We start from the raw sequence: 14,198 nt of genomic DNA, 5'->3' as shown, positions 1-14,198 counted from the left end.
TTCCGCTTCCATGATTCCATCCGCTGCCAGATCCTCTCCCAGATATCTAAAACACTTCACTTCCTCCAGTTTTTCTCCATTCAAACTCACCTCCCAATTGAATTGACCCTCAACCCTACTGTACCTAATAACCTTGCTCTTATTCACATTTACTCTTAACTTTCTTCTTCCACACACTTTACCAAACTCAGTCACCAGCTTCTGCAGTTTCTCACATGAATCAGCCACCAGCGCTGTATCATCAGCGAACAACAACTGACTCATTTCCCAAGCTCTCTCATCCCCAACAGACTTCATACTTGCCCCTCTTTCCAGGACTCTTGCATTTACCTCCCTAACAACCCCATCCATAAACAAATTAAACAACCATGGAGACATCACACACCCCTGCCGCAAACCTACATTCACTGAGAACCAATCACTTTCCTCTCTTCCTACACGTACACATGCCTTACATCCTCGATAAAAACTTTTCACTGCTTCTAACAACTTTCCTCCCACACCATATATTCTTAATACCTTCCACAGAGCATCTCTATCAACTCTATCATATGCCTTCTCCAGATCCATAAATGCTACATACAAATCCATTTGCTTTTCTAAGTATTTCTCACATACATTCTTCAAAGCAAACACCTGATCCACACATCCTCTACCACTTCTGAAACCACACTGCTCTTCCCCAATCTGATGCTCTGTACATTCCTTCACCCTCTCAATCAGTACCCTCCCATATAATTTACCAGGAATACTCAACAAACTTATACCTCTGTAATTTGAGCACTCACTCTTATCCCCTTTGCCTTTGTACAATGGCACTATGCACGCATTCCGCCAATCCTCAGGCACCTCACCATGAGTCATACATACATTAAATAACCTTACCAACCAGTCAACAATACAGTCCATAAATGCTACATACAAATCCATTTGCTTTTCTAAGTATTTCTCACATACATTCTTCAAAGCAAACACCTGATCCTCACATCCTCTACCACTTCTGAAACCACACTGCTCTTCCCCAATCTGATGCTCTGTACATGCCTTCACCCTCTCAGTCAATACCCTCCCATATAATTTACCAAGAATACTCAACAAACTTATACCTCTGAAATTTGAGCACTCATATATATATATATATATATATATATATATATATATATATATATATATATATATATATATTTATCCCTGGGGATGGGGGAGAAAGAGTGCTTCCCACGTATTCCCTGCGTGTCGTAGAAGGCGACTAAAAGGGGAGGGAGCGGGGGGCTGGAAATCCTCCCCTCTCACTTTTTTTTTTAATTTTCCAAAGGAGGGAACAGAGAAGGGGCCCAGGTGAGGATATTCCCTCAAGGGCCCAGTCCTCTGTTCTCAACGCTACCTCGCTAATGCGGGAAATGGCGAATAGTATGAAAGAAAGAAAAAAAAGATATATATATATATATATATATATATATATATATATATATATATATATATATTTCTTTTTTCTTTCAAACTATTCGCCATTTCCCGCATTAGGGAGGTAGCGTTAAGAATAGAGGACTGAGCCTTTGAGGGACTACCCTCACCTGGCCCAATTCTCTGTTCCTTCTTTTGGAAAATTAAAAAAAAAACAAGAGGGGAGGATTTCCAGCCATCCGCTCCCTCCCCTTTTAGTCGCCTTCTACGACACGCAGGGAATACGTGGGAAGTATTCTTGCTCCCCTATCCCCAGGGATAATATATATATATATATATATATATATAAGGGAGCGGGGGGCTGGAAATCCTCCCCTCTCAATTTTTTTTAATTTTCCAAAAGAAGGAACAGAGAAGGGGGCCAGGTGAGGATATTCCCTCAATGGCCCAGTCCTCAGTTCTTAACGCTACCTCGCTAACACGGGAAATGGCGAATAGTTTGAAAAAAAAAAAAAAAATAATATATATATATATATATATATATATATATATATATATATATATATATATATATATATTATATATATATACAATCACTCTTGAAGTAGAACCTTCAGACACAATTGAAAATGTGAAGGAAAATAGTGAAATTGGAAAAAAAATCTAGCTTAGACATTGAAGCTTATTGATACAGTGGTTAAATTGATGAGAACTGCTATTGACGTTTGTGTAAATAAATTATACATTTCCTTTTTTCCATAGCCAGAGGTTGAACCATTATGTGACATTCATTTTTTTCCATTCATTTCAAGCTAGAAGTTTCAGTTTTCTAAATTGTTTCTTACATTTTTCATATGTATATATATGTATGTGTGTGTGTGTGTATATATGCGTATGTATGTGTATGTGTGTGTATGTGTATATGTATATATATATGTATATTATCCCTGGGGATAGGGGTGAAAGAATACTTCCCACGTATTCCTCGCTTGTCGTAGAAAGCGACTAGAGGGGACGGGAGCGGGGGGCCAGAAATCCTCCCCTCCTTGTATTAACTTTCTAAAATGGGAAACAGAAGAAGGAGTCACGCGGGGAGTGCTCATCCTCCTCGAAGGCTCAGAGTGGGGTGCCTAAATGTGTGTGGATGTAAACAAGATGTGAAAAAAGTATAGATAGGTAGTATGTTTGAGGAAAGGAACCTGGATGTTTTGGCTCTGAGTGAAACGAAGCTCAAGGGTAAAGGGGAAGAGTGGTTTGGGAATGTCTGGGGAGTAAAGTCAGGGGTTAGTGAGAGGACAAGAGCAAGGGAAGGAGTAGCAATACTCCTGAAACAGGAGTTGTGGGAGTATGTGATAGAGTGTAAGAAAGTAAATTCTCGATTAATATGGGTAAAACTGAAAGTTGATGGAGAGAGGTGGGTGATTATTGGTGCATATGCACCTGGGCATGAGAAGAAAGATCAAGAGAGGCAAGTGTTTTGGGAGCAGCTGAATGAGTGTGTTAGTGGTTTTGATGCACGAGACCGGGTTATAGTGATGGGTGATTTGAATGCAAAGGTGAGTAATGTGGCAGTTGAGGGAATAATTGGTATACATGGGGTGTTCAGTGTTGTAAATGGAAATGGTGAAGAGCTTGTAAATTTATGTGCTGAAAAAGGACTGATGATTGGGAATACCTGGTTTAAAAAGCGAGATATACATAAGTATACTTATGTAAGTAGGAGAGATGGCCAGAGAGCGTTATTGGATTACGTGTTAATTGACAGGCGTGCGAAAGAGAGACTTTTGGATGTTAATGTGCTGAGAGGTGCAACTGGAGGGATGTCTGATCATTATCTTGTGGAGGCTAAGGTGAAGAGCTGTATGGGTTTTCAGAAAAGAAGAGTGAATGTTGGGGTGAAGAGGATGGTGAGAGTAAGTGAGCTTGAGAAGGAGACCTGTGTGAGGAAGTACCAGGAGAGACTGAGTACAGAATGGAAAAAGGTGAGAACAATGGAAGCAAGGGGAGTGGGGGAGGAATGGGATGTATTTAGGGAATCAGTGATGGATTGCGCAAAAGATGCTTGTGGCATGAGAAGAGTGGGAGGTGGGTTGATTAGAAAGGGTAGTGAGTGGTGGGATGAAGAAGTAAGAGTATTAGTGAAAGAGAAGAGAGAGGCATTTGGACAATTTTTGCAGGGAAAAAATGCAGTTGAGTGGGAGATGTATAAAAGAAAGAGACAGGAGGTCAAGAGAAAGGTGCAAGAGGTGAAAAAAAGGGCAAATGAGAGTTGGGGTGAGAGAGTATCATTAAATTTTAGGAAGAATAAAAAGATGTTCTGGAAGGAGGTAAATAAAGTGCGTAAGACAAGGGAGCAAATGGGAACTTCAGTGAAGGGCGCAAATGGGGAGGTGATAACAAGTAGTGGTGATGTGAGAAGGAGATGGAGTGAGTATTTTGAAGGTTTGTTGAATGTGTTTGATGATAGAGTGGCAGATATAGGGTGTTTTGGTCGAGGTGGTGTGCAAAGTGAGAGGGTTAGGGAAAATGATTTGGTAAACAGAGAAGAGGTAGTGAAAGCTTTGCGGAAGATGAAAGCCGGCAAGGCAGCAGGTTTGGATGGTATTGCAGTGGAATTTATTAAAAAAGGGGGTGACTGTATTGTTGACTGGTTGGTAAGGTTATTTAATGTATGTATGACTCATGGTGAGGTGCCTGAGGATTGGCGGAATGCGTGCATAGTGCCATTGTACAAAGGCAAAGGGGATAAGAGTGAGTGCTCAAATTACAGAGGTATAAGTTTGTTGAGTATTCCTGGTAAATTATATGGGAGGGTATTGATTGAGAGGGTGAAGGCATGTACAGAGCATCAGATTGGGGAAGAGCAGTGTGGTTTCAGAAGTGGTAGAGGATGTGTGGATCAGGTGTTTGCTTTGAAGAATGTATGTGAGAAATACTTAGAAAAGCAAATGGATTTGTATGTAGCATTTATGGATCTGGAGAAGGCATATGATAGAGTTGATAGAGATGCTCTGTGGAAGGTATTAAGAATATATGGTGTGGGAGGAAAGTTGTTAGAAGCAGTGAAAAGTTTTTATCGAGGATGTAAGGCATGTTTGCGTGTAGGAAGAGAGGAAAGTGATTGGTTCTCAGTGAATGTAGGTTTGCGGCAGGGGTGTGTGATGTCTCCATGGTTGTTTAATTTGTTTATGGATGGGGTTGTTAGGGAGGTAAATGCAAGAGTTTTGGAAAGAGGGGCAAGTATGAAGTCTGTTGGGGATGAGAGAGCTTGGGAAGTGAGTCAGTTGTTGTTCGCTGATGATACAGCGCTGGTGGCTGATTCATGTGAGAAACTGCAGAAGCTGGTGACTGAGTTTGGTAAAGTGTGTGGAAGAAGAAAGTTAAGAGTAAATGTGAATAAGAGCAAGGTTATTAGGTACAGTAGGGTTGAGGGTCAAGTCAATTGGGAGGTGAGTTTGAATGGAGAAAAACTGGAGGAAGTGAAGTGTTTTAGATATCTGGGAGTGGATCTGGCAGCGGATGGAACCATGGAAGCGGAAATGGATCATAGGGTGGGGGAGGGGGCGAAAATTCTGGGGGCCTTGAAGAATGTGTGGAAGTCGAGAACATTATCTCGAAAAGCAAAAATGGGTATGTTTGAAGGAATAGTGGTTCCAACAATGTTGTATGGTTGCGAGGCGTGGGCTATGGATAGAGTTGTGTGCAGGAGGATGGATGTGCTGGAAATGAGATGTTTGAGGACAATGTGTGGTGTGAGGTGGTTTGATCGAGTGAGTAACGTAAGGGTAAGAGAGATGTGTGGAAATAAAAAGAGCGTGGTTGAGAGAGCAGAGGAGGGTGTTTTGAAGTGGTTTGGGCACATGGAGAGAATGAGTGAGGAAAGATTGACCAAGAGGATATATGTGTCGGAGGTGGAGGGAACGAGGAGAAGAGGGAGACCAAATTGGAGGTGGAAAGATGGAGTGAAAAAGATTTTGTGTGATCGGGGCCTGAACATGCAGGAGGGTGAAAGGAGGGCAAGGAATAGAGTGAATTGGAGCGATGTGGTATACCGGGGTTGACGTGCTGTCAGTGGATTGAATCAGGGCATGTGAAGCGTCTGGGGAAAACCATGGAAGGCTGTGTAGGTATGTATATTTGCGTGTGTGGACGTATGTATATACATGTGTATGGGGGGGGCATTCCTTTCGTCTGTTTCCTTGCGCTACCTCGCAAACGCGGGAGACAGCGACAAAGTATAAAAAAAAAAAAAAATTTATTTTTTTTTTATTATACTTTGTCACTGTCTCCCGCGTTTGCGAGGTAGCGCAAGGAAACAGACGAAAGAAATGGCCCAACCCCCCCATACACATGTATATACATACGTCCACACACGCAAATATACATACCTACACAGCTTTCCATGTTTTACCCGAGACTCTTCACATGCCTTGATTCAATCCACTGACAGCACGTCAACCCCGGTATAACACATCGCTCCAATTCACTCTATTCCTTGCCCTCCTTTCACCCTCCTGCATGTTCAGGCCCCGATCACACAAAATCTTTTTTCACTCCATCTTTCCACCTCCAATTTGGTCTCCCTCTTCTCCTCGTTCCCTCCACCTCCGACACATATATCCTCTGGTCAATCTTTCCTCACTCATTCTCTCCATGTGCCCAAACCACTTCAAAACACCCTCTTCTGCTCTCTCAACCACGCTCTTTTTATTTCCACACATCTCTCTTACCCTTACGTTACTCACTCGATCAAACCACCTCACACCACACATTGTCCTCAAACATCTCATTTCCAGCACATCCATCCTCCTGCGCACAACTCTATCCATAGCCCACGCCTCGCAACCATACAACATTGTTGGAACCACTATTCCTTCAAACATACCCATTTTTGCTTTCCGAGATAATGTTCTCGACTTCCACACATTCTTCAAGGCCCCCAGAATTTTCGCCCCCTCCCCCACCCTATGATCCACTTCCGCTTCCATGGTTCCATCCGCTGCCAGATCCACTCCCAGATATCTAAAACACTTCACTTCCTCCAGTTTTTCTCCATTCAAACTCACCTCCCAATTGACTTGACCCTCAACCCTACTGTACCTAATAACCTTGCTCTTATTCACATTTACTCTTAACTTTCTTCTTTTACACACTTTACCAAACTCAGTCACCAGCTTCTGCAGTTTCTCACATGAATCAGCCACCAGCGCTGTATCATCAGCGAACAACAACTGACTCACTTCCCAAGCTCTCTCATCCCCAACAGACTTCATACTTGCCCCTCTTTCCAAAACTCTTGCATTTACCTCCCTAACAACCCCATCCATAAACAAATTAAACAACCATGGAGACATCACACACCCCTGCCGCAAACCTACATTCACTGAGAACCAATCACTTTCCTCTCTTCCTACATGTACACATGCCTTACATCCTCGATAAAAACTTTTCACTGCTTCTAACAACTTTCCTCCCACACCATATATTCTTAATACCTTCCACAGAGCATCTCTATCAACTCTATCATATGCCTTCTCCAGATCCATAAATGCTACATACAAATCCATTTGCTTTTCTAAGTATTTCTCACATACATTCTTCAAAGCAAACACCTGATCCACACATCCTCTACCACTTCTGAAACCACACTGCTCTTCCCCAATCTGATGCTCTGTACATGCCTTCACCCTCTCAATCAATACCCTCCCATATAATTTACCAGGAATACTCAACAAACTTATACCTCTGTAATTTGAGCACTCACTCTTATCCCCTTTGCCTTTGTACAATGGCACTATGCACGCATTCCGCCAATCCTCAGGCACTTCACCATGAGTCATACATACATTAAATAACCTTACCAACCAGTCAACAATACAGTCACCCCCTTTTTTAATAAATTACACTGCAATACCATCCAAACCTGCTGCCTTGCCGGCTTTCATCTTCCGCAAAGCTTTCACTACCTCTTCTCTGTTTACCAAATCATTTTCCCTAACCCTCCCACTTTGCACACCACCTCGACCAAAACACCCTATATCTGCCACTCTATCATCAAACACATTCAACAAACCTTCAAAATACTCACTCCATCTCCTTCTCACATCACCACTACTTGTTATCACCTCCCCATTTGCGCCCTTCACTGAAGTTCCCATTTGCTCCCTTGTCTTACGCACTTTATTTACCTCCTTCCAGAACATCTTTTTATTCTCCCTAAAATTTATTTAATGATACTCTCTCACCCCAACTCTCATTTGCCTATATTTTTTTTTTTTTTTTTTTTTTTTTTTTATACTTTGTCGCTGTCTCCCGCGTTTGCGAGGTAGCGCAAGGAAACAGACGAAAGAAATGGCCCAACCCCCCCATACACATGTACATACACACGTCCACACACGCAAATATACATACCTACACAGCTTTCCATGGTTTACCCCAGACGCTTCACATGCCTTGATTCACTCCACTGACAGCACGTCAACCCCTATATACCACATCACTCCAATTCACTCTATTCCCCGCCCTCCTCTCACCCTCCTGCATGTTCAGGCCCCGATCACACAAAATCCCCTTCACTCCGTCCTTCCACCTCCAATTTGGTCTCCCTCCCCTCCTCGTTCCCTCCACCTCTGACACACACATCCTCCTGGTCAATCCCTCCCCACTCATTCTCTCCATGTACCCAAACCATTTCAAAACACCCCCTTCTGCTCTCTCAACCACGCTCCCCCTACTTCCACACATCTCCCCCACCCTTACGTTACTTACTCGATCAAACCACCTCACACCACACACCCCGTCCCCAAACATCTCACCTCCAGCACATCCATCCTCCTGCGCACAACTCCATCCATAGCCCACGCCTCGCAACCATACAACATTGTTGGAACCACTATTCCTTCAAACATACCCATTTTTGCTTTCCGAGATAATGTTCTCGACTTCCACACATTTTTCAAGGCTCCCAAAATTTTCGCCCCCTCCCCCACCCTATGATCCACTTCCGCTTCCATGGTTCCATCCGCTGACAGATCCACTCCCAGATATCTAAAACACTTCACTTCCTCCAGTTTTTCTCCATTCAAACTCACCTCCCAATTGACTTGACCCTCAACCCTACTGTACCTAATAACCTTGCTCTTATTCACATTTACTCTTAACTTTCTTCTTCCACACACTTTACCAAACTCAGTCACCAGCTTCTGCAGTTTCTCACATGAATCAGCCACCAGCGCTGTATCATCAGCGAACAACAACTGACTCACTTCCCAAGCTCTCTCATCCCCAACAGACTTCATACTTGCCCTCATTTGCCTATATATATATATATATTTATGGATGGAGTGACAAGAGAGATGAAAGCAAAACCTGGGAAATGAGGTTGAGATGGAATGTGGCAGTGATGTATGATGGCATGTGACAAGCCATGGGTTTTGAGATGGAATATGGCAGTGATGTATGATGGTAAGTGACTGGCCATAGGGTTTAGAGATGGAATGTGGCAGTGATGTATGATGGCAGGTGACAAGCCTGTTTGTGGATGATACTGTGTTTGCTGAGAAAGAAGAGGAGTTGCAAATGGTTGTCAGTATCCTTTATGATGTGGGTAAGTGCAGGCAATAGAAGGTAAATGCAACAAATCATAGTGAAAGTGTAGATTTAGCAAAACCCTATAGAGTGAAAGAAGAGAGTGTACTAAGCTATGTTATGGATATTCCATACATTCTTCCACTATTTCTCTCCCTCCAGTATTCCTCCTCCCTATTTCCCCATGTCACCGGTGGACTTCCACTCCCATCAACCTCTTTAATTGTATTGTCATACACTCTCCTTGTAAATGTCCCATCGTGCATTCTTTCCACATGCCCTAACCCCCTCAAAGTATTACACTTCACCCATTTTACCACTCCACAATTCACTACCTTTGCATTCCCTGCTATACCACATCTCTTATACACCCTTTCATTTCTTAGTTCATTCCATCTAGTCACACCACATGCTCTTCTCAAATAAGTTATTTTCACTGCCTGGGTTCTTGACCTCTGTGACTCATTCCATGTCCATGTTTTGTTTGCATAGATCAGGGTTGGGAGACTATGCTGTCCCTTGATCCTCTATTCACACATCCATACTTGTGCTTCTACCCTTAATTATTCTGTTAAGGGACCCAGTGACTCTTCTACCCTGTACTGCTCTCTACCTTATCTCTCCTTCCATATTACCACACTTACCTAAGATAGATCCCAGATACTTAAATTCCCTCGCTTCTTCCAGTCTGCTCCCCATCCAATATCCACAGCACTTTTTAGTAAACTTTTTTCTTTCACTGTACTGTTTTACAAAATCTATACGTTCACTTTGTTCCTGGCACTACCTCATTAACATGGGAAATAGCAATGAAGTGTGAAAAATAAGATATTTGTTATGGTCAGATATTAAGGAGGAGATACCTTTGATTGAAGATTTTAATCTTTGTGAATCAGCTGAGTATGCATGCATAGTGAAAGAGTAAGAAGTAATGAAATTAGTGAAACATGTTTTATGTAAGCACAGTAGAATGAACTGAAAGGTTGTGTAAAGTTGGTGAGAGAATTGATTATTTTGGTTTGATGTGTGTTACAGATCAGGTGTAAGTGTATGTAGAATTACAGAAACCAGCAATAGCCTAACCTACTGTTGTTAATGTTTTGGAATTGAAAAAGAAAAAATAGATGAATTTGTGATAATATGATATTCCTTTGCTGGGTTATACTGTTGGTGAAAAGAAGTATCTTTCCAGATGGGTCTGCTAAATTTTGAAATGATCAGTATGACTGGTGTTGTCTTGTTAGAGTTGGTAAGAGTGGATTTGAGATAAGTTTCCAAATAATTTTGCCAACCTCACTTTAGGATTATTTCCTTTCAAATACAAATACTTTATGGGTATGTTTGAAGGAATAGTGGTTCCAACAATGTTATATGGTTGCAAGGCGCGGACTATAGATAGAGTTGTGCGGAGGAGGGTGGATGTACTGGAAATGAGATGTTTGAGGACATTGTGTGGTGTGAGGTGGTTTGATCGAGTAAGTAATGAAAGGGTAAGAGAGATGTGTGGTAATAAAAAGAGTGTGGTTGAGAGAGCAGAAGAGGGTGTTTTGAAATGGTTTGGTCACATGGAGAGAATGAGTGAGGAAAGATTGACAAAGAGGATATATGTGTCAGAGGTAAAGGGAATGAGGAGAAGTGGGAAACCAAATTGGAGATGGAAAGATGAAGTGAAAAAGATTTTGAGTGATCGGTGCCCAAACATGCAGGAGGGTGAAAGTCGTTAAGGAATAGAGTGAATTGGAACGATGTGGTATACCGCGGTCGACGTGCTGTCAGTGGTTTGAACCAGGGCATGTGAAGCGTCTGGGGTAAACCATGGAAAGTTTTGTGGGGCCTGGATGTGGAAAGGGAGCTGTGGTTTCGGTGCATTATACATGACAGCTGGAGACTGAGTGAGAACGAATGTGGCCTTTGTTGTCTTTTCCTAGTGCTACCTCGCGCACAGTGGGGGAAGGGGGCTGTCATTTCATGTGTGGCGGGATGGTGACGGGAATGAATAAGGGCAGACAGTATGAATTATGTTCATGTGTATATATGTATATGTCTCTGTGTGTATATATATGTATACGTTGAAATGTATAAGTATGTATATGTGCGTGTGTGGACGTGTATGTATATACATGTGTATGTGAGTGGGTTGGGCCATTCTTTCGTCTGTTTCCTTGCGCTACCTCGCTAATGCGGGAGACAGCGACAAAGTATAATAAATGAATAAATAAATTATGACAAATGATTGGTAATGTTACCAGCAATTGATAATTACATATCATGGAAGCAGGGCTGCCAGTGTGAGGCCATATCACTGAGCATATCTTAGAATCCATCAGCCATGGTATCTAATTATTTCCCTCAAAAAGTGGTAAGATATTGATTTTAACATGTGTACATATACAGTCTAAATTACACTGCTTAACTTTTCTATGTGAAAAGGTCCTTATAAGAGTCTGCTCAATGTAAGGGGCCCAGCCATTGCACTACTTTACTTTGTACACATATTTTTGGGCACATAGTCGTAATTGCCTCTGAAGTGATTGTACTTAATTATTATGATAGTAAAATTTGAAGTACATCCAACATAGAGTTTCTCTCTTCCGTATGATAGTACACCTCAGCTATGATGATCTAAGTAACTCCTTAGGTTTCCTTTTAACCCTCATCAGAAGGTCTCTTTGGACTTAATTTAAACTGGGGGAGAGGGGGATCTCACTGGACCTTAAAAGAGGCAGAAAACAAAAAATCATTGTAAGGAATTTTATTATTGGCATACTTGAAAAAATGTATGATACATGATGCAGTACAAAAAATTGATGGTAGTGGTGTGTGTGGTGGTGTAGTGGGTGGAGGGGGGGGTGGGATTCCAGAGCCTCTGAAAATAAAGGCAGGAAACATACATAAAAGACTGTGGTAAGGATTTGATTTTTCAAATATTTGAAAGAGTGTATGATACATTGTTGCAGGAAAATGAAATTGAACTTGAATGCCTTTAAACATTATGTCTTATTGTGGCCAAAATCATAATACCTGTTGCATGGTATATCACATTTAAGTTGATATCCCCAGAAATTATTGTACCATGAATATCCCTTTAAGTCCCTTTAATTGTAAGTATCTTTTGGCTCTCATAGTTACGCTGTAAGAAAGAACCAAAGTCACAAAAGATAATCTCTTAAATGTATTAAGCCCCATGATGTTTCACAAAATTTAACAAGAGATCTCTGGCCAGACCCCTCCTTGTATTGGTTAGGGTGAAACTTATATTTATCATTTTTATTACACTTGATCCCCATTTTCTGCATCAATGAGGTAGGGCCAGGAATCAGACGAAAAAAGACCCATCCACTCATATACACACATTTATATATTTATTTTATTTATTTTGCTTTGTCGCTGTCTCCCGCGTTTGTGAGGTAGCGCAAGGAAACACACGAAAGAAATGGCCCAACCCACCCCCATACACAATGTATATACATACACGTCCACACACGCAAATATACATACCTATACATCTCAATGTACACATATATATATACACACACAGACACATACATATATACCCATGCACACAATTCACACTGTCTGCCTTTATTCATTCCCATCGCCACCTCGCCACACATGGAATACCATCCCCCTCCCCCCTCATGTGTGCGAGGTAGCACTAGGAAAAGACAACAAAGGCCCCATTCGTTCACACTCAGTCTCTAGCTGTCATGCAATAATGCCCAAAACCACAGCTTTGAGAGTTGGGTTGGGCCATTGAGTTTAAGTCCAGGGAAATCATCTTTACTCTCTATAATATACTGGTTCATCTCCAACTTAAATTCATTGTTGTTTTCAGTTTTGGTCACCCTACCTAAAAAAAGGGCTTTGACAGAATGGATAGAATGCAGCGTCAAGTTACAGAGATGATGTGTGGGCCAAGGAACAAAGCCTGCAAGAGAAGATTAAACTACTTGAATCAATTTAGCTTAGAAAAGAGAAGGATAAGAGATGATTGAATTTAATCAAAAATACCAAAGGCTTTGATAATCATGATTGATCAAGTTACTGAAGACTTGATTCATGTGATTACACTTGTAGTAATAGATACAAACTCTTGTGCAAACATTTTATCCCAGATGAGGCTAAGTACTTTTTATTCAACAGGATTGTTAACATATGGAATGATTTGACAGCTAGAGTAGTTGGAAGCAGAACTATAGATATGTTCAAGAACAGACTTGATATATGTTTTGCTTCAAGTCCACAACTTACAGTATTTGTGCCTCCTTAGTCATTTTCACACTTTTCAAGTTTATCTCTGAATTATCAGTATACCTTCTAACTTTTACCACACTAATCTGTGAGATTCTGATATTGTTCATTATCACAAACAGCCTTGAAAGGACCCGGTGGTCTTTTACTGTTAGAAATCCTTTGGTTTGTGCTGTCATAGGGCTGAACCTTGGCATATGAAGCAGTTGGGGAAATCATGGAAATGTTTTAGAATCCTTGTTGTGAACATGGAGATCTGATTTCATTGCAGTATACATGATAGCTATGGAGTGAATGTGAAGGAGTGAAGCTACATATTCATTACTTCAAGATAGTGAGACTCCCATTGAAATTTAATACTTGATTGATGTGTTTTTAATAGTGTGAATGAATTATTTTCAGTTGCATACTCCATGTACAACCAAGAAGTGGGTTACTGCCAGGGCATGTCCCAGATTGCTGCTTTGTTACTTATGTACCTGAATGAAGAGGATGCTTTCTGGGCTGTGTCAGCCTTGATGTCCTCACCTAAATATGCAATGCATGGTAAGTTAACTAAGATTCAGTAGAAGATAAGTATGCACATAAATGATAGTAGCTATGATTTTTATAAGTGAAAAATGTATTCATTGGGACTTTATGCAGTGTAGTACATCCAAACTGTAGTTTCAGATTAGATTTTCAAGGACCTCAATGGCAGGAAAAGGGCAAAATCAATCAGTTTCTGAAGTTGGACTTGTTACCTCGCCACAAGTATTTGCATTGTTTTGTTCAGGGTTGGAGCTGGGAAATCCAGGCTGCAGAAGTTACATCTTCATTTTGTCTGCACCACATTAGCAGTAGTTGTTCATCGCATTTTCAGAAATTAAGGATTCAGACCTTGACTCTTTGTTAAAGGTCTTTGTTATAGAATTTATAACTGAGCATGATAGAACTGTCCAAGAGGCTAGGTTTTA

General features: G+C 41.3%; 1 protein-coding gene across 3 annotated transcripts in view; it reads left to right on the top strand.

The window, feature by feature from the left end:
• The window catches only part of LOC139755054 (USP6 N-terminal-like protein), a 335,539-nt gene that overhangs the window by 141,762 nt on the left and 179,579 nt on the right, over positions 1–14,198 (top strand). For all 3 annotated transcript variants that reach the window (XM_071673062.1, XM_071673061.1, XM_071673060.1), the window contains one exon: positions 13,645–13,788. In XM_071673062.1, the coding sequence (XP_071529163.1) occupies positions 13,645–13,788 (144 nt within the window). The remainder of the gene's footprint in view (positions 1–13,644; positions 13,789–14,198) is intronic.

The sequence above is a fragment of the Panulirus ornatus genome, chromosome 18 (genome assembly GCF_036320965.1).
Source record: "Panulirus ornatus isolate Po-2019 chromosome 18, ASM3632096v1, whole genome shotgun sequence".
NCBI lineage: Eukaryota > Metazoa > Arthropoda > Malacostraca > Decapoda > Palinuridae > Panulirus > Panulirus ornatus.
This window is presented reverse-complemented; position numbering and strand designations above follow the sequence as displayed.